Raw genomic sequence first — 24,972 nt, 5'->3', positions numbered from 1 at the left:
GGCGGAGCACCTCTGAATGACACAGATGACATTGGTTTATTTTTTGGCACAACAATTTTTTAAGCGGTCTTGGCTGAGGGCAGGTACCGTATAATACTACAACAGGTCCTACAAAGAGTGAGTCTTGGCTTTTGCTCAACCTACTGCGGCCCTCTTGGAGTCTACTCCCTACCACAGTCTGACCCATAAAAATTTCAGTGACAAGCTTGCACTAGCCACCAAATGTAGATGCTGCTCTGTGGGCTTTTGTGGCCTTACTCAGGCAGTGGAGGGCCCACATGTAATAATTGTGAGTAAGCCCATTCTTCTCAAACTGTTATTCATCACTTATGGTCTCCTTTGTAAAGAAACAGCATTTGTGTCAACAGCAAATCAGTGGAGCCCACCTTTTCCTAGCTTTAAAAGGGAATGGCTTATGAAGACTTCCCCTGTCCATATGCCCTATTAGGTTATATGGGCTTCAGGAGTAGTGAAGGACGAACATTGGCAGGGGTGATTCACGAACGTGATCAAATGTTCGTGAACCGCAAGTTCGCGGCGGGCCTCATTCACTTTAATGGCAGGCAAACCTAAAAAAAGTTAGGTCATATTAGCAGCCACCAAATACTTACTAGAAGTGCATAAATGATCCCACAACATAGGCAGTGACATACCATAGGGGGATCAATGGCAAAAATTCCCACAAAAAAATATGTATTTTAATCAGGGGCCATTCTTATGCATCTTAAAGGGATAATCTCAAAAATGTGTCCTGCTGGAGCCTAGAAAAAAATTATTTTAGGCCACGAGAGTACAGGCCCCAAACATTAGACATTCACCGGACAGAAAAAATCAAGTGATTATGTGGCTGGAGGTATATTAGACGGTCATTGGATATAAATTTTATTGCAGGCCAGTGGACCACAGGCCCCAAAAATTATTCATTCACCGTACAGAAAAGAACAATTGATAATGTGGCTGGAGGTACATTAGGCGGTCACCGTATATCAATTTTACTGTTGGCCAGTTAGATTACAGGCCCCAAAAATTATGCATTCACCGTACAGAAAACATCAAGTCATTATGTGGCTGGAGGTATATTAGACGGTCATTGGATATCAATTTTACTGCAGGCCAGTACAAATACATGTCAAATACATATGTTTAAAAGAACTAAAAATATAAAATTGAATTAAAAACATGACTAATGAAATCCCCCCTCTTGAAAAAAAAAAACTCATGGTAATAGGTGAAATTTAATTAAATGTGGTCGTCACAGGTATTGAATTCCTCCGAGATCCATGCCTCATTCATTTTTAGAAATGTGAGGTAGTCCCCCTGTCATGAGCTAGGCAAATGTACTCATCGGTCACGATCCCCCCTTGCTGCACTGAACGTCCTTTCGGACAGGACACTCGACGAGAGTCAAGCCAAGAGTTCCATGGCAAATTGTGCCAGGTCAGGCCACAGGTCAAGCCTGCACACCCAGTAGTCAAGAGGTTCCTCGCTTCTCATAGCGTCCACATCGGCCGTTAACCCGATGTAATCGGACACCTGTTGGTCTAGGCGTTCCCTGAGGCTGGATCCGGAGGGCGGCTTTCGATGGGTTCGCTGCAAGAATGATATAATATCAGAAGTGACCAACACATCTTCAAACCGCCCTCTTCTTGCATGCGCAGTAGGATTGGTACCAGCAACTGTTTCTCTGTGGGTGGAAATTCCTCTGCCAGTGCCCGCAACAGCAGAATGCGCATCTCACGAAGCAAAGCCTGGAAATGCTGCATTCTGACAGTCCTCTGTGATGCTGGTAACATGTCCGCCATTTTGTGTTTGTACCGGGGGTCCCTCTTCAAACACTGGAGCATGAAGGCCCCCATTTGCACTAAACTGGAAGCGGTGGAGCGGCTTGGCTCCTGCTCATCGCCCATGATAATGTCTTCCTTGGTCTCCTCCCCTCATCCACGGACAACAACATGGATCCCAGAAAAGTTTAAAGCCTGCTCTTCTTGCTCCTCCTCCTCTCCCCAGGCACCATCCTCCTCTGACTCCTCTTCAGACTCCTGCTGACTTGTCTCAGATGGAGTAGCCCCCCCTGGGAATTCATTCAGCATTGCGACTTCCTCATCTTCCTGCTCCTGCTACTCGACGGCTTGATCAATGACACAACGCAATGCACGCTCCAGAAAGAAGGCGCAAGGTACGATGTCACTGATGGGTCCTTGGCTGCGACTGACCGGTTTGGTGATCTCATCAAATGGCCGCAGAAGTCTGCATGCATAGTGCATAAGCAGCCACTGGCACGGTAAAAAAAACAAGCTCCCCAGAACCTGTCCTGCCGCAGAGTTTGTACAGGTAGTCGTTAACAGCACGTTTCTGCTGGAGCAGCCTATCAAGCATATACAAGGTGGAGTTCCTGTAGCGGTCAGATAAGGAAGAGACCACAAAGCAGGATTCAAGTACAGTACAGCAGACAAGGAGACTGAAGATAAACTGGCTTTATTAAAGAACAAGATGTAACTGCCGGAAGATCGGATTAACAGTATAAACAGGTTTACACAGAATAAATGCGTTCTGCAGCATTTCAGGCTTCACTCAGCTAATCTACTCCTATCTACCCCTGCTCTATGCCCTACCGCGTATTAGCACCGGTGCACACTCACAGTTCTGGAGTTATCTGATTAGAGGTCTGTGATCTCGTCTTCTCCCACGAGGTGGATGCTTGTCTTACCTGAATGCGTGGTGGCCTGGGTCCTCTGGCTCCTGATTCGATCACTTGCTTTCCTCAGCGCGTGGCTTGCTTCTCTCTCTCTCTCTGGGTTACAGCTGCAGCACTTCAGTTAAGAATCTATCTTGAACTATCTCAAACACAGCTTCTCAGTCAGGCTCTGTGCCCCATCCCTAGCCTTTAGGGTACTTTCACACTTGCGTTTTTCTTTTCCGGCATAGAGTTCCGTCACAGGGGCTCTATACCGGAAAAAAACTGATCAGTTTTATCCCCATGCATTCTGAATGGAGAGTAATCCGTTCAGTTTGCATCAGGATGTCTTCAGTTCAGTCGTTTTGACTGATCAGGCAAAAGAGAAAACCGTAGCATGCTACGGTTTTCTCTCCGGCCAAAAAAACTGAATACATGCCTGAACGCCGGATCCGGCATTTTTTCCCATAGTAATGTATTAGCGGCGGATCCGGCATTCAGAATACCGAAATGCCGGATCCGTCGTTCCGGCATGCGCATGCGCAGATCGGCAAAAATATGAAAAAATGTACAAGACGGATCCGTCTGTCCGCATGACAAGCAGAGAGACGGATCCGTCCTTGCAATGCATTTGTGAGACGGATCCGCATCCGGATCCGTCTCACAAATGCTTTCAGTCAGCGGCAGATCGGCGGATCCGGCGGCCAGTACTGCCCGCCGGATCACACTGCCGCAAGTGTGAAAGTAGCCTTACTCGGCTCCTAACATGGCAACCATCGTCACAGCTACCAGGGCACACACACACCTCCAACCTGGACTCAAACCCCGGGAACTTCTGGCTCCTCCTACCTCTTCTGTATCTCAGAAAAAGTTCATCTTCCTCTTACTCAGAGCCACAGTGACCTCTAGTGGCTGAAATAAGTCATCACAGTCTATGTAACACAATATTGCAGATATCTGTGCAAAGAACAGTATTCTAGGGGCTGACCCTTACATTCCAGCCCGTCGGGCAGTCACTAATCAGACGTCTGACGGGCAAGTGGTGTCGCCACTGAACGTCAGCAAGGCGAGCCATGGCCATGTAAAATCTTCTAAAATGGCCAGAGATTTTTCTGGCCTGCCCCAAGATTTCCTGGACTCCAGGGTATTTGGCAACGAATCGCTGCATTACTAACTTCAGGATGTGTGCCATGCACGGCACGTGTGTCATTTTGCCCTGTTTCAGCGCACTCAGCAGATTGACACCGTTGTCGCACACCACTTTACCAACTGTTAAATTGAGCGGGGTAAGCCACTGATCGGCCTGTGACTGCAGAGCTGAAAGGAATGCAGGACCGGTGTGGCTCTTGGCTTCCAGGCACAACAGCCACAGCACAGCATGGTAACGTCTCACCTGGCACGTCGAATAGGTTCTGGGGAGCTGGGAGGTGCAGCAGAAGAGGCGGTAGCAGTGGAAAAGGAGGAGTCAGCCGAGGAGGAGATGGAGGATGGAGTAGGAGGAGGAGAATAAGAGGCAGGCCTGCATGCAATCCGTGGCGGTAACACCAAATCCACATGGGTGCCACGAGTTGCATGCTTGACAGCCGTCAGAAGGTTCACCCAGTGGGAAGTAAAAGTTATGTACCTTCCCTGCCCGTGTTTGCTAGACCAAGTGTCTGTGATCAGATGTATCTTGGCACCGACACAACGTCTTTGGGGGCTGCACACAGCAGAGAGTGAGGCGGGTGCTGATACAGAGGATGAGGAGGGTGCAGAAGCGGAAGGCTGAGTAAGCCACTCAACCAACTCTGGTGCGTCCTTTGACATACTGTAGTCGCACGCACCTTCTCCAACTTCCCACTTAGGCTCCGGCCTGGTGCACCTGCCCGGCCCCCTACCACCCCTGCGGAATGGCCTTCCTCTTCCTCTGCCTGTCATTTTCAAAATGACCCTGGGACAAAGTCCCTCAGAAAGAGCAGTATTTGGGGAAGAGGTATATAGAACCCCTTAATAATTATTTTCTGTAAGCAGATATATCAAACCCCTCAATCAGGTTTTTTGGGGGCAGCAGGTATATCACACCAGTTGCAATTAGTTGTTCCAATAGCGTTTGTACCTCTGTATAGCTGCGGTATCTCAGCAGAACCGCACACAACTGCACTATATAGAAATTATATTATAGGTATATCACACCCCTGCCTCAATCAGTTTTTTGGGGGGCAACTGGTATATCACACCAGTTGCAATTAGTTGTTCCAATAGCATCTGTCGCTCTTTATAGCTGCGGTATCGCAGCAGAACCGCACATAACTGCTGCACAATACAAATGCACTATATAGAAAGTATATTATAGGTATATCACACCCCTGCCTCAATCAGTTTTTTTGGGGGGACAACCGGTATATTGCACCAGTTGCAAATAGTTATTCCAATAACGCTTGTCCCTCTATATACCTGCAGTATCGCAGCAGAACCGCACACAACTGCCGCATAATACAAATGCACTATAATATAATTTCTATGCTAGAAAGTATATTATAAGTTTATCACACCCCTTAGTATATAACACACATCGATAGCACACCTGTACCAGTCATTAAAAGGACTTTTGTGGCCCTATTAGCTAGTGTTTGGTGTCCCTAACAGTCTGTCCCTGCTCCACACAGCAACCTCTCCCTACACTGGCAAAACACTGAATGTAAAATGGCGACCAGATCAGGTTTATTTATAAGGTAGGGGGTATGTCCATGTGCTGAAACGTCTCAATTGTCTGTCCTGTCCCACCTGATTGATGTGTCATGGGTCAAAGTTCGCACAAGGCAAAATAATATGGCGCCGGCAGACATTGCCATATGTTCGAATGTTCGGCGAATCACAAACGAGCAAAGTTCGCCACAAAATGACCACCGGGCGAACTGCAAGGCCATCTCTATTCAGAAGTGGAGCCCTGCCAGGGGTCCCTCTATAAGCCAGAATGGAAAATATTGGCTCCTGTTATGGTGGACTCTAGCAGTCTTTGTAAGACAAGGATGAATATTCATCCAAATGGCTGCCATGTACTGTAATACTGCTTTTATCCCTGCAGCATCCATTGCGAAAGAAAATGCCTGACCGGCTGTGGCATTCATGGCAAAATCTGATAACATTTTTAAATTAGTTGTGTTGGGATGGGTGCTCCATCCCTGAACAGTGCGTACGCCGAACGTCTGCGAGACTTTAGGGCCAGGAGTGAGCACGTCTCCACTGCCTGTGGTGGTGGGGGCAAAGCCTCAGGTGCAACAGCCTAGTTACACCTAGGGGCTAATTACCATAAAATAAAAACTCTGATTTCTACACGATGGGGCCACATATTGAAATAGGACCAAGACTATTACAAAGTGCTAATTTATAATGATGTATGTGGTTTCCATTTATAACTTTAGCCATGATGTTCTGCCATGTTCATCACATGATGGATACCAATGGTGCCCAACAGACCCCACAATGAGATTTGTTGGGGTTCCATCAGGGTGTCTTTTATTTTGATGGGAAGAATAGTGCTGCATGCAGAACTCTTTCAATGCTAAGGAACGTGGGACTAAATAGAGCCTAAAACTGCTATGGGACCAGAGCCTAACTGGAATAAATTAACTAATAAATGGAATGAATAACAATGAATATATTACATTTTTTTAGATGCCTTTTATGATCACATATATGGAAATGTTAAAAGAAACACATCAAGGTCGAGTAAGCCGTCGACTTGCAAAAAAAGTAAAAGTAAGTTATTCCGCACAAACTCCTAGATGTCTATAGAGGTTGTTTGGTGTTTAAAGGCAATGTTCCCCCTCACAAACAACATTTCTCAATGTCCCAAAGAGATTAAAATAAATAATGAAGCAACTTTACAAATAGTATAACCTGCTATTATGTGTCTACATCTGTTATGCAGTCCTGCATGTCTCCATGGTAACAGACTACAAACAAACGCTGTGTAGTCTGAACTCCTCTACACCTGTCCACTGCTTCTTACTAACATACATTTTAGTTTCAATAGTTTTTTATTTTATCAATAAAACAAAGAAGTATTCGGACATAGACACCATCACAGTAGTCAGATGAGAAGATGCGTTATGACAATACATCAGTGGGCGCAGCCACTGCCACACAATAATGCACAATACACCATAACCGTACATATCAGCAGTAACCCAGGTGTAACGCCAAAACACCTACAGGTGTTATCCACATTCCGCAGCATAGGCCATGCCGCCGTATACACCAACAGTATAAACAGATCAAACCAAGAGCTGTGGATTACCACAGAGCAACCTAGGGTAAGGCCTCCTCTAGGGAAGAGGAAATAACGGAGGGATGGGGGAGGAACACACATAAGGAAGGGTTAAGAAATACCCGTATCGTATTTCAGCTGTATCTCCGCTGCTTCCGCCTGTATCCCGGACTCCCTCCTCAAGGGGAGTAGAAGGGACTACTGATCCACTCACTCCAAGTCGCCTGTCTCAATTTAATGGGTATGGTTGATGGGGGTAATGAATGTTCATACCTGCAAGTCTGATTAATCTCTTGTATAACTTCGAAAATCGAAGGAGGGATCTGACTTTTCCAGTGCCGGGTAACTACCAATTTGGCGCTGAGCAAAACATGGCCTAAAATGTGTCTATTCGGGAGCGGTATTTCCTTAATCCCAATGAACAACAAGGCCAACTCAGGGGATGGGTCTATTTTCCGCCTCGCTAAATTTGAAACCAAACGGAAGACTGACTTCCAATAGTCGTTTAGGATGGGACATGACCATAGGACATGGAGTAAGGATCCGCCTCCTCCACAGTTTCTCCAACAGTATGGCGATGTAGAAGGATAAATTATATGAAGTCTCTGGGGGGTAAAGTACCAATGTAGGATGGTTTTTAGACCTGCCTCATAGTGAGTGACACACTTGAAATTTGAAGCTATAAATCCAATAGCATCAGTCCATGAGTCCTCTGAAAAGGTCCTATTTAGATCCCTTTCCCATCTGAGGACAGGAGGGGATTTAACAAAAGAAGCTTTATCCCCCAGTATGTCATAAAGTGATCTTGTGGAGTGTTTTCTGAACAAGGAGGGAAACTGGAATAATCGCATCACGGATGAGTTGATCTGTGGAGGGGATTGAAGGGTCTTTGAAAGGAAGTGACGTATTCTTAAATATGTGAAAAATTCAGAGTGAGGTAATGCAAAAGCACTTTGAATGGTAGGAAACGGGAGAATTGAGTGGTCAGCTATCAGTTGGGAAATAGTGACGACCCCTTTATCTCGCCAAGGCGCTAAGTTAATGTCGGGTATGGACAACTCAATAGCCCGTGTGGAGGCTATTTTGAAGAGCTGGGATGAATCATCTTTCGATGCCTTATGTATGGTGGTCCACAGGGCTCCCACATGCGATATTGTGAGCAGAGTGGGTGCGAGGGAAGCAGGACCCCACAACAGGTGGATTAAGTAATCTCTAACCGGAACGTGTTTCAACGCATGGCTCTCAATCTGTTGCCACGCTTTTTCATTACTCGACGCCCACCATTCCCTAGCAAAGGAAAGGCCGATTGCTATAAAATAATCTCTAATGTTTGGGAGACCCGCTCCACCAGCGCGTCTCCTTCTGGTCAAGAGTTCGCGAGCTATCCTAGGCTTAGAACCTCCCCATATGTACTTGCCCAATAATGCCTGGGCTTTCTGAAAAAATGCAGCTGGGATCGGGATTGGAAGGGCCCGAAAGATATAAATCAGCTTAGGCAAGGTCATCATCTGGAACGATGCAATCCTACCCACCCAAGAGATTGTCTGCATAGAGAAGCTTGCGAAGTCCGTAGACAAGGTATTGAGAAGGGGGACATAGTTCTGTGTGTATAATAAAGAACAGGGCGAGGTGACCTTGATTCCTAAATAGGGAATCTCTGAACACTGCCAGTCCAGGTCGTGGGAAGCTTTCAGAGTGGCTAAATCTGCAGGTGAAATGTTGATAGGAAGGGCCTGAGATTTCGAGCTATTAATCTTGTAATACGAGAGGGAGCTATAGTGAGAGATCACATCGAATGTGGCCGAGAGGGATTGTGAGGGGTTTGTCAACGTGAGAATGATGTCATCAGCGTATAGGGTAATTGTGTGGGCTCTATTGCCAACTACAATCCCAGAGATAGTGGGCAGGTTTCTGATGTGTTGTGCCAGTGGCTCCAATGCCAAAATAAATAGAAGCGGCGACAACGGACAGCCCTGTCTCGACCCGTTAGTGATTATGAACGGATCCGACAGGATTCCATTAACCCACACTCTCGCCGAGGGGTGCGAGTACAGACTGGAGATGGCATGAATAATCGGACCTGAGAACCCCATCCCTCGGAGAGTGGAAAAAGCGTAATCCCAATGTAAGCGATCAAACGCTTTTTCGGCGTCCAAGGTCACTGCAAGCATTGGAAGAGAATGCACCTCCGCAAAGTTAACCAAATCTACAATGCGTCTGGTATTGTCGGAAGCCTGTCTTCCCGCCACGAAGCCGGCCTGGTCCGGATGGATCAAGGAAGGGATCAGGGGAGAGAGCCTGCTTGCAATGAGCTTGGCAAAAAGTTTTATATCAGAATTTAACAGGGAGATCGGTCTGAAATTCTGGGGCACATCAGGGGATTTGCCTGGTTTAGGAATTGTGACCACTAAAGCTTCCAACATGTCCGCCGGGAATGGGTCACCCGCCATTACCCTATTAAACAGACTTAGTAGGTGAGGGAGAAGGGCGGGTAAAAAATGACGATAATATTCGTTCGACAACCCGTCGGGGCCCGGGGATTTACCCTGGGGTAATGACATGACTATTTTGGTCAATTCTTGGGAGGAAACAGGGGAGTTGAGAGATAGAAGTTGCGCTTCGTTTAGAGTGGGCAAGGACGCTTTGGAAAGGAAGTCCGCCACCAGTGTCGGGTAATCTTGCGGCAGAGGGGTATGGTCTTTTAAATTGTACAGGGTTTGATAGTATTGTTTGAATTGATCGGCTATGTCTCTTGGGTCCATCAATTTCGCCTTTGTAACCGGGTGAAGTAAGTATGGGATTTTGGATTTGGCTTGTTGCTTTTTAAGCTGCTGGGCCAAGAGACGGCCGGCCTTATTTCCCTGAGCGTAGAACTTTGCTTTCAGTCTAAGAAGAGATTTATGATAGTTTTGCATCAATAGAGCACTCAATTTATTCCGCGCTACTCGGAGGGAATTAGAGCCGTGTAGAGTGGGGGATAACTTGTTGGTAGTTTCCAGATCCTCTATTTCTTTCAAGATCAACGCTATCTCCCTCTCCCTGTGTTTCTTTAAGTTAATATTCAATTTAATTAGGGAGCCTCTCATGAAGGCTTTATGGGCCTGCCATAAAACAAAGTCACTCGAGACAGAGCCAACGTTGAACTGAAAGAACTCTGAGAGATGGGCAGACAATTCCTCAATGTATTTAGGGTTATTAAAAAGAAAAGTGTTGTTTCTCCACACTGGGGCCCTGTGGGATTGGTACTGTTCTTCAAGAGTGATAGTGATGGGGGCATGGTCAGACCACTTTATCAAGCCTATCTCTGAGGAAGTAGTATGAAGTAGGGAGGTATGGTCTACCATAAAAAGGTCTATCCTGGAATAGGAGAGATGCGGGACCGAGAAAAAGGTATAGTCTCTCTCCAGGCTATGTTGGGCCCTCCACACATCATACAATCCCTCTGACTGCAAAAAGGGGGCTATACCCACATCTGTTCTACGGGAGGGGGAGGAAGAATCCACGGTAGGTTGCAGGACCGAATTAAAGTCTCCACAGATAATCAGTTTACCTTGCTTAAGTGAGTGAACTTGGCGCAAGACTTTATGTAGGAACGCCAACTGATGTGAATTAGGGGCATATATATTGACGAGAGTGTACACTATATTATTGATGGAGCACACTAAGATCACATATCGGCCAGAAGGGGCTGTCTTGGAGGCAATTAGGGTGAAAGCTACTGTGTTTTTAACTGCAATAAAAGTACCTCATTTTTTCCTGGAGAAGTGTGAGTGAAAGACGTTTGAAAAGAGGCGATGATGTATTCGAAAGGCGTCTGCTTGGAGTAGGTGGGATTCCTGAATGCACAGCACATCGGCATGAGAAGCCAATGCTTCAGACCAGAGATAGGTACGCTTTTGAGGACAGTTGAGGCCTTTGACATTGAAGCTCATAATCTTGAGACCCATCTCTACACAGTGCAGGACACCTATATATTAGGAAAGCAACGGAGATACAACTTCAGCTCAGTGCAATACAAAATGGAACTATAAAATCAGACAAATATTCCTTAAAATGACAGATGTAAAAACAGCTTTCCTAGACAGAGAAGGAAGGGTTAGACGACAAAGGGAGGAAGGAAAGAGGGTTAGGACGGGATAGGATGGGAGGCGACTAACCAGTCACCTAGACAAACTAGGGGCGAAAGTCCACTGCCAGGGCTGGCGAGGTAGAGAACAAGTAGAAGGAGGTAGGAGATTGCACCGGTTCTGTGTGAGCAATAGAAAATAGCCCTTTATTAGAGTCCAAATGCCGTGTTGGTTCCGTCATCCGGTGGGTTCCATACATTCAAAGTGTCCATTCCTGTCAGGAGTGCTATATATCAAATGGAGGGGCCGTCACAGTCCCTATGAAGAATGAATAAGGTTATAATGAGACAGGGGGATTATCTCCAGTGGACTTAGCAGATAAAGGGATACCCCAGAGCTGGAGGAGATGTTTCCCCTCATCCAGATTTTTGATCGCATGGACTTGCCCGTTCCTGCGAATAAGAATTTTCAGGGGGTATCCCCACTTGTAGGGGACATCACTGTCCTGAAGAGCCATAGTTATAGGTATTAATTCTCTGCGACGGCGGAGCGTAAATCGGGACAAGTCCGTAAAAAGCTTCACCGTTTCATACGGCGCTGGGAGTGGATGCTTTCTTCGCGCCACTGACATCATGGCTTCCTTGGTATGAAAAAAGTGGATGCGAGCCAGGGTGTCACGCGGGATATGGGACCCTAGATGAGAGGGCTTTGGAATCCTGTGAGCTCGATCTATAATCATGTCTGGACCCGGAATCTGAGGCAGGAGCAATTTCATGAGGCCTTTCAAGTATGGTTGCAAGTCCTCTGGGGTCACCTCTTCAGGGATGCCTCTAAATTTAATGTTATTGCGCCTGGAGCGATCTTCCATGTCAGCAATCTTTAAATTAATGGCTTCAATCTGATCCGCCATTTCATTATGAGCGTCAATAAGCTCGTTTTGGGACGCTGCAAACTCGCCCATTTTTGTTTCAATATGGGTAATTTTTCTTTCAGCTGTCTGTACTCTGGCGAGCACGGGGTTAATGAGCTTCCCCATATCAGTGCTAAGAGAGGATTTTAAGGCCAGCAGCATATTCTTTAGAGAATCCTCAGTGACTAAATTATTAGAAGCAGGGAAACTCTGGAACGGGTCTTCTGGCTGCTCAGCAACAGGAGACTTGCTAACAAAGTCACTGACCTGCCCAGCATGTGGTTCGGCGAGGTCCAGGTTCAGCTGCTGGGAACCTCTAAGTTGTGGCCACTCGCAGAGGCCCGCGCTGACTGAGGGGGATCGGGCGCCATCTTGTCCAACATGTGCCGGATCTGCGACGTCTGCAGGAGTCGGAGGGAGCGATGGCTGGGGGCCATGAAGGAGGTGAGTCAGCTCCAGATGGTCCGGTGGAGACGGGGAGCGGACTGCAGGTGAGGGCGACGGAGCGCTGAGTGGGGATGCCGGCGGGGATTCCGTCATGCGGTCGGCGCCATCTTTCCCTCTCCCCCTTGTGAAGAAAGAGTCCACTGACCCGTACTGTAGCTTCGGGAGGGACTTCTTCGGTTTTCCCATGGCTGTAGGGGACGGCAGTGATGGCGGTGGGAGGAAGAACGGCCACACAGAAGCTGATGGTTATGGGCTGGCTGCGGAATAGTCGCTGCGGTGCAGGAGCTCCTCTAACATGCGGCCATCTCGCTCAGCAGCCAGGCCACGCCCCCTACTAACATACATTTTGACGGTGGACATATAGACAGAATATCTTCCTAGCAAAATTGTATAGCTGATGCTCACATGCGTGGTCACCTCTCCATTCATTCTCCTCCTTGAGAAGCCACCAACAGTTGCCTTGCTTTACGAAACAGAACAGGTGGAGATCCCATGGGGGGAGACATCAAAGATATGTACAGTATACGCTATAAATGCCTTTGGTGGATTTCACATGAGTATGTGCTGTCTGTGATACACAGTCCATGTGACAGACACCTTTTGGAGAATGATCTTTTTAATACAAGTTCTTAAAAATTTCTTCCACTTAAACGGGTTATCCGATAAATTATATTGATGACCTCAGGATAGGTCATCAATATCAGATCGACACCTGGTTTTTTCAGGGCAGGTTTCGCAGTAGTAAACAGTGTCTTTCCTTATCCCCCTTTTGGAACACACCCTGCACCCTAGGGGGCCTTGACCTGGAAAATGTTTCCCTGGTACGACATGGGGAACCATGACTTCCAAAAGTACTGGGACCCTCTGCGGCCTGGGTTTGAAAAATTAAGGCCTTGATAACTACCTCTTGGCACTGAAGGAAAGTTCCTGTGTGGCCTGCAGATTGAAATAGCACATACGCATCTGTACAATGTGTACAGCCAGCTTTTTGCACCACACTTTCGTTTTCGTGTGGCACTGTAGGGCTTCATAAGTTGATCTGAAAGATCCCCCCCTCCCATGTGCCTGTTGTAGTCCAGGATACAAACTGGTTTGGGGACAGTGGTAGTGGTACCATGTACAGGGGCAGTGGAGCTGGCATTAGTATGAATGGTGGTCAGTACAAGGACGTCCCTCTTATCCTTAACACCAGCATGTTCTCATGGAGTAGAACCCTTTTCACCCATTCTCAGTGGTTGCCTTACCAAGGATCTAGGGAGGCCTCTTTGATTTCTGTGTACTGTGCCGTAAGCCACAGTACCTCTGGCAGTTAGGGACATGAATAGGGGTATGCTGGTATTATAGTTATCCACATAGAGGTGGTAACCCTTATCCAGCAGTGGGTGCAGTAAGTCTGTTAAGGGGGAATATTAATCACCAATATTTATGCGAATATCAGTAATTAATATTCATAAATAGGCGTGGGCCGTCTATAGATAGTCACGCCTATTTATAACCTTAATATACGCTTTCTATTGCTTAACACAACACACGGTCACTAACACTTACTATCTGCGTGCGCCTAACTAACTCACTACCGCTAACAAGTACACGCTACACAAAGGGTACAAATATTGCGGTATTTTTTTAACACCTGACGCACACAATATACAGTAAATACACAGCACTACAAATACAATACTAGCTATACTATTCAATCCCCAAATTCCACCCACAAAACTAGCTATACATGACACACATACACACACACTTACTTATGACCGCCCACCCCTCCTAACAATATACTATCCCTAAAAGGGGGGTGTAATAGGGGTTATATTGGGAAAGGGATAATACCAACAGAGAAGCTGGGGTATGCCTGGCAGGGAAGGGGTTAATGAGTGGTTTACGTTGGTGGGATAGGGTTAATAGAGGAGGTATAGGGTTATAATGGGGGTTCGTTGGTGGGATAGTGGGGGTTAATGGAGGTATAGTGGGGGTCAATGGAGAGGAGTGGGGGTTCGTTGGTGGGATAGTGGGGGTTAATGGAGGTATAGTGGGGGTTAATGGAGAGGAGGTCATTGGTGGGATAGTGGGGGTTAATGCATAGGAGGTATAGAATTCGTTGGTGGGATAGTGGGGGGGGGGATACTCAGTCCTTCCACTCGTTGTCCAAGGGATGCTCGTCATCCTGGGGATGATTCTTTAGGGTGGGCGGCTGGCTCTCTTCTGCCAAGTGCAGGGCCTGCCGGACTTATATGTCCGGCCGCCCGCACTGCCGTACCGCCCACACAGTGGTGAAGGACACGTGGGCCGGAGCGGTGAGATGACGTCACCGCGCCAGCCCGCGCGTCCCTGCACGTGCACCGCAGGGCCGTGCGCGCTTGCTGACAGGCGGGAGATCAAAGGATCTTTCTGAATTCCGGACAGCGCAATGGTAATTGCACTGCCGGAATGCACATAATAGAGGGAGGGGAGGTATCTCCTCTCTCTCTATTATGCATTATTATCTCCAGCAGGGCTGCAGATAATTAGAACAAAAGGATTCAAATTCTTTAGAATTTGAATCCTTTGTGTTCACCAGAATGACCGGACCTTGTCCGGTCATTCTGGTGCCTTCACCCAGATTACATCAATGTGAATGCTTGGTGCACATTCACATTGATGCATCTGGGTCCATGTAACAGGAGGAGGGGGGGGGGGATTTATATGATAAGGGGGCATATATATCATATATATTCAGGGGGGCATATTCAGGGGGCATATCATATATATTCAGGGGGCAAATCATATATATTCAGGGGGCATATCATATATATTCAGGGGCATATGTGGAATACATGAATTCCCACAGGGGCAGGAATGAGCCCCTGGGGAATATCAGAGGCGGATAGGCACAGGTGCTGGGCACATCTGCGCACATCGCCCTCTGAGGGGAACATTTATGCACAACTAATATATATGCATGCCCCAGTAGGCATGCATATATATTTATGCATACCTGCCACCCTTCCTCAACAAAGTCCCACATGATCTTCCCACTAACTCCTAGGATGGGGGGGGGGCATTCTTGGGGTTCTATCAGTGAATCTTTCCCTTCGTAAATGTGGAACTTGTGGGTGTACCCGGAGGTACTCTCACAAAGTTTGTATATTTCTATGCCATACCTTGCCCGTTTGCTAGGCAGGTACTGGCGGAATCTAACCCTCCCTTTGAAGAGCAATAGGGACACATCTACACAGACATTTTTTATCAGGGTTGTACACCTCAGCAAACTTGGTGTTAAAGTGGTCAATGACAGGCCTAACTTTGAACAGACAGTAAAATAATGGGTTGTTTTGGGGTGCTCATGGTAAATTGTCGTTGTAGTGTAGGAATTTCCTAATTGACTCAAATCGCTTCTTGGTCATGATGCTACTGTAAATTGGAGTCTGGTAGAAAATGTCTGAACTCCAATATTGATTAACGTTTGTTTGTTTTTTACAACTTCCATATGCAGCACGAGTCCCCAAAACATCATCATCTCTGCTGCACTTACTGGGGTCCAACGTAGGGGTCTAGCGTATGGACATGTAGGGTTCAGAGCAATGAATGGTCGGGCCGCCATTACATTTACAAAGTCTTCAGAGAAGATTTAGAAAAAATCTAGTTCAGTGAAGCCCACACTATCTATCTGTATTCTGGACCTGCCCTAAAAATCCGCAATTTGAGGCTGATAATTGTCAGGGGGTGGGGTCCATAAGGGTTCACTCTGGGGGGCTGCCTCTGCTGCTACCCTGGGACACCTTCTAGAGGGTCCTTCATCAGTGGATGATGATGAAGAGGGAATAGAGGAGTAGAGGAAAGTGGCATCCCCTTCTTCCTCACTGGCAGACTCAGTATTAGAGGCAAGCATGGCGTATGCCTCTTCAGCTGAGTATACTCGTTGGGATGGACGGGGCCATTTTTATTTTATTGGGGTGTGACGTGTGAAATGTAGAAACCTTAATTTTGTGTGAGGGGTGTGTATGTTGTGTTTTCACACATGAAGGGGCCTGTAATTTAAAACTAAATTTAGAAGAAAAAAAAGGAGAAAGAAAATTTGTAAAAAGAAAAAATATCTTTGCTGTACAAAAAAAAGTCCTTTCAGCACTTAAAAAAAAGTTGCAGTGCAAACTGAGCAGACGCAAACAGTAATGGACACTACTGATCGGTGCTCAGTGGTTACAAAATGCACAAACGCAGTGCGTGCGTGCAAAATTCTAAATTAACACTAACTGCAATTTAGATATATATATATATACAGTACAGACCAAAAGTTTGGACACACCTTCTCATTCAAAGAGTTTTCTTTATTTTCATGACTATGAAAATTGTAGATTCACACTGAAGGCATCAAAACTATAAATTAACACATGTGGAATTATATACATAAAAAAGTGTGAAACAACTGAAAATATGTCATATTCTAGGTTCTTCAAAGTATAGCCACCTTTTGCTTTGGCATTTGCTCTTGGCATTCTCTTGATGAACTTTAAGAGGTAGTCACCTGAAATGGTGAAGGAGTTCCCAGAGATGCTTAGCACTTGTTGGCCCTTTTGCCTTCACTCTGCGGTCCAGCTCACCCCAAACCATCTCGATTGGGTTCAGTTCCGGTGACTGTGGAGGCCAGGTCATCTGGCGCAGCACCCCATCACTCTCCTTTATGGTCAAATAGCCCTTACACAGCCTGGAGGTGTGTTTGGGGTCATTGTCCTGTTGAAAAATAAATGATGGTCCAACTAAACGCAAACCGGATGGAAGAGCATGCCGCTGCAAGATGCTGTGGTAGCCATGCTGGTTCAGTATGCCATCAATTTTGAATAAATCCCCAACAGTGTCACCAGCAAAGCACCCCCACACCATCACACCTCCTCCTCCATGCTTCACGGTGGGAACCAGGCATGTAGAGTCCATCCGTTCACCTTTTCTGCGTCGCACAAAGACACAGTGGTTGGAACCAAAGATCTAAAATTTGGACTCATCAGACCAAAGCACAGATTTCCACTGGTCTAATGTCCATTCCTTGTGTTCTTTAGCCCAAACAAGTCTCCTCTGCTTGTTGCCTGTCTTTAGCAGTGGTTTCCTAGCAGATATTCTACCATGAAGGCCTGATTCACACAGTCTCCTCTTAACAGTTGTTCTAGAGATGTGTCTGCTGCTAGAACTCTGTGTGGCATTGACCTGGTCTCTAATCTGAGCTGCTGTTAGCCTGCGATTTCTGAGGCTGGTGACTCGGATGAACGTATTCTCCGCAGCAGAGGTGACTCTTGGTCTTCTCTTTTCCTGGGGCGGTCCGCATGTGAGCCAGTTTCTTTGTAGCACTTGATGGTTTTTGTGACTGCACTTGGGAACACTTTCAAAGTTTTCCCAATTTTTCGGACTGACTGACCTTCATTTCTTAAAGTAATGATGGCCACTCGTTTTTCTTTACTTAGCTGTTTTTTTCTTGCCATAATACAAATTCTAACAGTCTATTCAGTAGGACTATCAGCTGTGTATCCACCTGACTTCTCCACAACGCAACTGATGATCCCAACCCCATTTATAAGGCAAGAAATCCCACTTATTAAACCTGACAGGGCACACCATTTCAGGTGACTACCTCTTGAAGCTCATCAAGAGAATGCCAAGAATGTGCAAAGCAGTAATCAAAGCAAAAGGTGGCTACTTTGAAGAACATAGAATATGACATATTTTCAGTTGTTTCACACTTTTTTGTTATGTATATAATTCCACATGTGTTAATTCGTAGTTTTGATGCCTTCAGTGTGAATCTACAATTTTCATAGTCAAGAAAAGAAAGAAAACTCTTTGAATGAGAAGGTGTGTCCAAACTTTTGGTCTGTACTGTATATATATATATATATATATATATATATATATATATATATATATATACACACACACACACATATATATAAATAGGAAAAAGGCAGCACTCCAAAAATAAAATAAAAAAATACTTTATTTACCTCAGTGGCAATGGCGACGTTTTGCCTCTGTATCCGAGCCTTTCTCGGATACAGAGAAAGGCTTGGATACAGAGCCGAAACGTCGCCATTGCCACTGAAGTGAATAAAGTATTTTTTTATTTTATTTTTGGAGTGCTACCTTTTTCTTATTTATTGTTGAGGGATTGACTAGTTCCAGCGGGCCGTGCACCCACCATTATCTTGAGGCTGTGCTGCCCTGTTTTTCATTATATATATATATATATATATATATATATATATATATATATATATATCTATATACACAGTGCCTTGCAAAAGTATTTTTTTTCATGTTTTGTTACATTACAGCCTTAAGTTCAATGTTTTGTTAATCTGAATTTTATGCGATGGATCAGAACACAATAGTCTAAGTTGGTGAAGTGAAATGAGAAAAATATATAAATAAAACTATTGTTTAGAAATAGAAAACAGAAAATTGGCATGTGCGCATGTATTCATCCCCTTAGTTAGGAAGCCCATAAAAAGCTCTGGTGCAACCAATTACCTTCAGAAGTCACATAATTAGTGAAATAGTGTCCACCTGTGTGCAATCCAAGTGTCACATGATCTGTCATTACATATACACACCTTTTTTGAAAGGCCCCAGAGGCTGCAACACCTAAGCAAGACCTCTTTCTTGCGCTTAGGGCTATCATAGCTCTTCTGGACTTGATCATATCTTCAGGTACGTCCCGGGTCAGGTGTGTCTATTAAGACACTGTCACATACAACATCCATATTAGGCCTATATTATTGACTAGGCCGTATATATACTATCATTGTGTTGTGCTATAGACTAGGCTGTGGATATACTTTTACCACGCTTGTTATATACATGCTGTCTATGTTTACCAAGGACGTAGGCTGTGGACCTCACAATCATCCTGGGAACATTCCCTGATATAATTGTATCACGTTGTTTAACCCCGTATTGGGGTGCTGTATACTCTGTATCATCTTTGTGGTACATAATTTGGGTGTTTGTGAGACACAGCATTTGACCTGGTACCCGGTAAGTGCTTACTAGCCTTGTGGGGATACATGGCAGTCCAGTAGAGTGAATGCCCTTCGCTTCTCTGTATACTTTTTTCCATCTTGCCTTTTTTCTACATATTTTAATATATAATAAAGTTGATACAATTTTTGGATATATTATCTCCACTGGCTCTTTTGTTATAATTTTTTTACATCACAGAAACCTGACATTTTAACAGGGATGTGTAGACTTTTTATATCCACTGTATATTTATATAAAGCCCTAACTACAATTTCTTCTTTTTGAACCAAAAAAATAGAAAAATTTCCAGATGTGAAAAAAAGCGCGCTAATATTAATCCTCAGGTGCTGATCAGGCAGGTATGCACTGAACAACACTTGGCGGTCACATCTCGCACGCAGAAAAAGTGGTGCACAGCTGGAAAATTGTAAAAAAAAAAGACGAATAAATTGCGTCCGTAAAAAAAGGACAGGGGGAGTGAGGGGGGCGAGAAGAGACAGGGATGGAGGGTGGTTTAGGAATCTGGTATTGCTGCAAATGTAAAAAAATTATCAGTGCAGCAATACCAGATGTTTTAGTTTCAGGAAAGGGTTAAAATCGCAGTGGTGGTGCACCACAAGTGCCATCAAGCCAACAGCAGCACAAAAAGGCACGTGCAGTCACCAGCTAGAATGGCTGCATGCAGGAAAGTTCAGCCCTTTCCTGTGCAGCTGTATTGCTGCCAATGGCTGGAGTGTTGTTCCAGCCAATTGCAGCTCTGGCAGGGGACCCCAAACACCGGTGTTTCCTGCCTCACCTCAAGGAGACCGGTGCTGACCAGTTCAGCACCGGTCACCTCCCCTTGACCGCCACCCGACCCTCCCTGCAGCTGTATACAGCTTCCGGTGTTGCGATGTGCCGGTCTTTATTGACCGGCCACTCACAGCGTTTAGAGCTGCAGGGGGGCGGTGCAGCACCATGGTGCCCTTACCTGGCATGACTGTCTGACTGTAAGAGCAGCCATGGTGCCCTGATTCTCCCTCGATCGATCCCCAGAGTCCGGCGGACCTTGCGCCGTACATGTACAGCGCTGGTGTTTGAGTCACGTCAGTTTGCTACATGTTCGGCGCAGGTCCTTATGGGGTTAAATGCTAAAGCTCTAGCTGCCTGCAGCAACTACTTGTGAGAGCTCTGTGCAAGAGGGTTTTATATAACTGCCCTTGATCTCAATAAAAAATCAGTATGTAGTGGGCTCCCCCTAGTGGTGACAGCTTTTTCTGATAATGAACAATATTATTTTGTTTTGATGTGATTTATTTTTTTATATTTTTTTATTCATATAAAATATTTTATTTTATTTTAGGAATTATTACCGGAAAAAGTCTTGTGATCATGTATAAAATTATGTAAAATATTGAAACTGCAAATTAGAAAAGAATATTATATTGCAAATGACAAATAATAGTTCTTATGAAAATAATTTTTGTTATCGTTTTTGTCTTGCAGGTTATGCAAAGAAGACCTCAGCATGAAACGTCCCCATAGAAAAGTGTTTCCCTTACCAGGGTGTCCAGATCCCCAATTAGAGGTTCCCCAAAACACATCACAACAGTGAAGGCAAACAGATTTCAGCGGCTCAAAGATGCTCTGAGCCAAATGATAGCACTGGACAAGAATTATAGCTTGTCTTACCCGCCATAACTCCAGGCTTATTTGAGGCAGGAGAGGCATTAGAAGGGTGCAGAGGTAGCATTCGCTACCGAGCCCAGGAGTCTGAGCGGGCCCAAAGATCCTTGTGCCACACAAGAAGACACTGGTATTATAGAAAGTGCATGCTGGGAGGGCTCTGTTATAGATTTTGCACTGGGGCCCAGAATCTTTACGTTACACTTCTTGCCATTTCAGTTTTTGCTTCAGGTAGCAGGAAGGCTATGCTCCTCTGCCCCTGGCCACTAAGCACTGAGGGAAGGGATCTCCAAGCTGAACTCTTGCACCGGGGCCCATGTGCCTTTAGCTACGCCCCTGCATGGAGCAATTACTTGAACATAAGCGACTCAGAGCTTCTGACTTCACAGCCTGTTCTGGGCAGGCTCGGACTGGCCCAGCCGGGAGACGGATTCCTCGGTGGGCCCCCAGTCTCCTGCGCCCGAGATAAGATGGAGGAGTAATTATTTCTCCTTTCTCAGGAGAGATAAATATTGTAACCACTAGGTGGCAGTATTGCACGGTGATGCAGCCTCCTACTGGTTTACATTGTACAGGAAGCCCTGCAGTATCTTCTAGACTTCTGGGGCTGCTGGCTGTGAAGGAGGAGAGAACATGTCTGGCCATCCTCCTGCCCTCCCTGCTGTCAGAAAACTGGCTGTTGGAGAGAAGGACTCCTCTGCGGTGCTGGGCTGATTTCTCAGGTGTGTGACAGTAGTTACTTGTAGGAGACTGTAAGGGGAAAATAGGGGATTTGTTTATAGCAGACACAGATCTATGAATGTGTGCTGCTCTCTGCAGAGTTCAGAGTGGCATTTGGGGGACTCTGCTCTAGGTCCCCTCAATGCCTCTGCTTTAGGTGCACCCCCATAAGTTCCCCAGCTCCAGATGCCTCCCAATGCCCCCACCCTAAAAGCACCCTTAATATTGAATCTTCTTCAGTTGCCCCCTAATACCCCTGCAGCTGCTCCAGGATCCCCACTATTACCTTGCCTCAGGCGACCCTAATGCCTCTGCTTTAGGTGCACCCCCATAAGTGCCTCAGCTCCAGATGCCCCCACTCTAAATGCACCACTAATATTGCCTCTTCTCCAGTTACCCCTGCCCCAGTATCCCCACTATTACCCTGCCTCAGGTGACCCTAATGTCTCTGCTTCAGTTATGACCCTCCGGTTGTGCCCTTTGCTCATGTTGCTCCTTTAGCACCTTTGCTTGGGCTTTGGTAAAGGTTGTGACCTACAAAGGGGGTTGGACTTATGCCAGAAAATTTCTGCACAGTGCGTCATATTCTCCAGTATTGACACATATGGTCTACATGGCGGCAGTGACGATATTTCATATTTACAGGCATCACTGCTGCCATGTAAAGAGATACTGGTTGTGGAGTGGTGGAGGATTTAAAGGGGTTGTGCAGGTTTTCAAGTTATTCTCACCACACCAAAGGGCATAACTATATGGATAGTGAGGTCCGATTCTGCAACCCCCACTGATCCCAGGAAAAGGTTCTGCTCCCCCTTTTTATGGTGTGACAGGCTATACATACTCCCTGCTGCTCCATTCATTCTCTTTGGGACCACTAGAATTAGCCAGCGCTGTACTCTGCCATCTCCAAAGAGAATGGATGGAGAGGCAGGGCATATGCTCGACCTGCCACTCAATCAAGAAGGGGGATCAGTGGGGGCTCCAGCGTTCAGACCCCCACAGATCACTTAGTTATCCCCGATCCTGTGGATAGAGGATAACTAGAAAAGTGGACACAGGCCTTTTAACAGGCAAGCATTTCTATTTTAGTTTGACACATATTTTGGGCCAGATTTTTAATTTTTATTTAAAAATTTTATTTTACGCCCAAAGAAAACCTTTAAGGATAGAGAATGTGAAAAAGTGAAACAGCTATAACACGACAGGTGATAAGTGTCTGATTGGTGGGGTCTGACTGCTGGGACCCCCATGATCAAGGGAACGTGGTCTTAAAGGGGTTGTCTCACTAAGTCGGATTTATGATGTAGAGAAAGTTAATACAAACCACTTACTAATATATTGTTATTATCCATTTTGCTTCCTTTGCTGGCTGGAATAATTTTTCTATCACATTATACACTGCTCATTACCATGGTTACGACCACACTGCAATCCATCAGTGGTGGTCGTGCTTGCACACTATAGAATAAAGCACTAGCCTATGTGTTCTCCCATGGTCTTGGCCACCAGAGAGGCTGACGCTTTTGCCTAAGTGTGCAAGCATGACCACTACTGCTGGATTGCAGGGTGGTCGGTAACTATTGAAACAAGCAGTGATGGGAAAATGAATCCAGCCAGCAAAGGAAGCAATATGGATAATATCAGTATATTAGTAAGGTGCTTGTATTAACTTTCTCTACATGATAAATGCCACTTACTGAAGTGAGGCAACCCCTTTAAGACCCTTGTGTACATAGATTGGCGGTAATGTTATTGAATGTCTCAGGACCCCTTTTGTCATGATCAGTGGGTGTTCCAGCAGTCAGACCCCCAGCAAAATGATATTTATCACCTATCCTGTAGATAGGCGATAGGTCATTATGGTAGGACAACCCTTTTTCAATATACTGTACATTATGTGCAATCTGAGGAGGTTAAGATTTGATAAATGTCATGCCATTTATGCTTAAAGGGAACCTGTCACCTCCAAAAACCATCCCAAGCCGCCAGCAGTACCTGACAGTAGCCAGTAGTGTATTTCCGAGGATAATTTTCTTCCTGACGACCGATGCGGCTAAAGCTCAGAAAACGTTCTTTTATCCCCTGCCGGCACGCTTCTCTAGTCATGCTTGAAGTCAAGGGGGCAGTGGCCTCTTTGCTTCAAGTCAAGATAACCATGCCCCCTTCCCTGCCCCTTTGTAAGCTGTGTACCGGGGTGGGCTCCCCAGGATACAGCAAAGTCCCAGACAAGAAAAGCAATACAAACTGCAGCTTTTAGTAACAAATAAAACTTTACTAAACATTGACAACCAACATAACGATATAGGAATACAGAAGGCAATATTCCCCACCCCTGAGTCCTGTCCTAGTCTGGCTGGCACGTTTTGGTGACGTGCACAGCAGAAACTGAAAAGTCGATACTGTGCCGCTAACAATCCCAGGCAGCCTGCCGAATATAAATCCTACCTATCTAACTAATGGCAGTTACAAGCTCAGTCTCAGATTCTTCAGGTACCACTAAAACAGTGCGATGAACACGACAAAACCCGGGTTCACTGACCTGATCCCATCTGGTAACAGAGGATGTCTCTCATCAGGATAGTTCCAGGCCTGTAAGCACACCTGTGGCCATGCTTAGTAGATGTCCTTTTCTTTCAAAGCTCCAATCAGCTCTGCTGGAGACAATCCCTTCTCCTGAGGATAGGATTTGGGTACGGAACGGGTGACAGTCCCTCTCTAATTCGCAAATAAAGACCGGCACTCGCTAATGAATATTCTTGTAGATTTATTCAGTCACATATTCCATCATAGTCCCTCTCTAATATCACGCTGCTCACTGCAGGACACTTCAACGCCGTGATGAGACCGGCTTGTGTCTCACACACACCATCCTCCCAAGATGTCTGAGTCTCTCCTTCCTGTTCTTCTCAGAGAAAACAGCCTGCATGAGTCAGAAGCATGAGTCATCAGCTCCTTTGCATATTTAAATTCAGCAGTCACTTTAGCTGTGTGGGGAAACAGCGGCCTCTAGTGCCGAAATGCCAAATGACAGTTCCAATACAATTATGCACAAACATTATACAAGAAGAGCTGTTCCACAATCTCACATGCCACCCCACTAGATGTAGTAATCTTTGGAAACTCTCCCCATACAAACTCATCCTGTGCATAGCGCTGTGGAGGCACACCAGCATTGGGCCTTGCTGACCTTCTCAGATTGAGGGGCTCAGAAATACTGGGAACGTCAGGCATATTTGACAAGGGAGGAGCT

The 24,972-nt window shown here is 45.8% G+C and overlaps 1 protein-coding gene across 1 annotated transcript in view; it reads left to right on the top strand.

Moving 5' to 3' along the window:
* LOC122928743 overlaps window positions 1-22,100 on the top strand; it is a 41,157-nt gene extending 19,057 nt beyond the window's left edge. The window contains exons 4-5 of the mRNA XM_044281950.1: window positions 6,329-6,412; window positions 20,823-22,100. Coding sequence (XP_044137885.1) covers window positions 6,329-6,412; window positions 20,823-20,848 — 110 coding nt within the window. The 3' untranslated portion in view covers window positions 20,849-22,100. The remainder of the gene's footprint in view (window positions 1-6,328; window positions 6,413-20,822) is intronic.
* The last annotated feature ends 2,872 nt before the right edge of the window (window positions 22,101-24,972 follow it).

This window comes from Bufo gargarizans, chromosome 1, assembly GCF_014858855.1.
Source record: "Bufo gargarizans isolate SCDJY-AF-19 chromosome 1, ASM1485885v1, whole genome shotgun sequence".
NCBI classification, from domain to species: Eukaryota; Metazoa; Chordata; class Amphibia; order Anura; family Bufonidae; genus Bufo; species Bufo gargarizans.
This window is presented reverse-complemented; position numbering and strand designations above follow the sequence as displayed.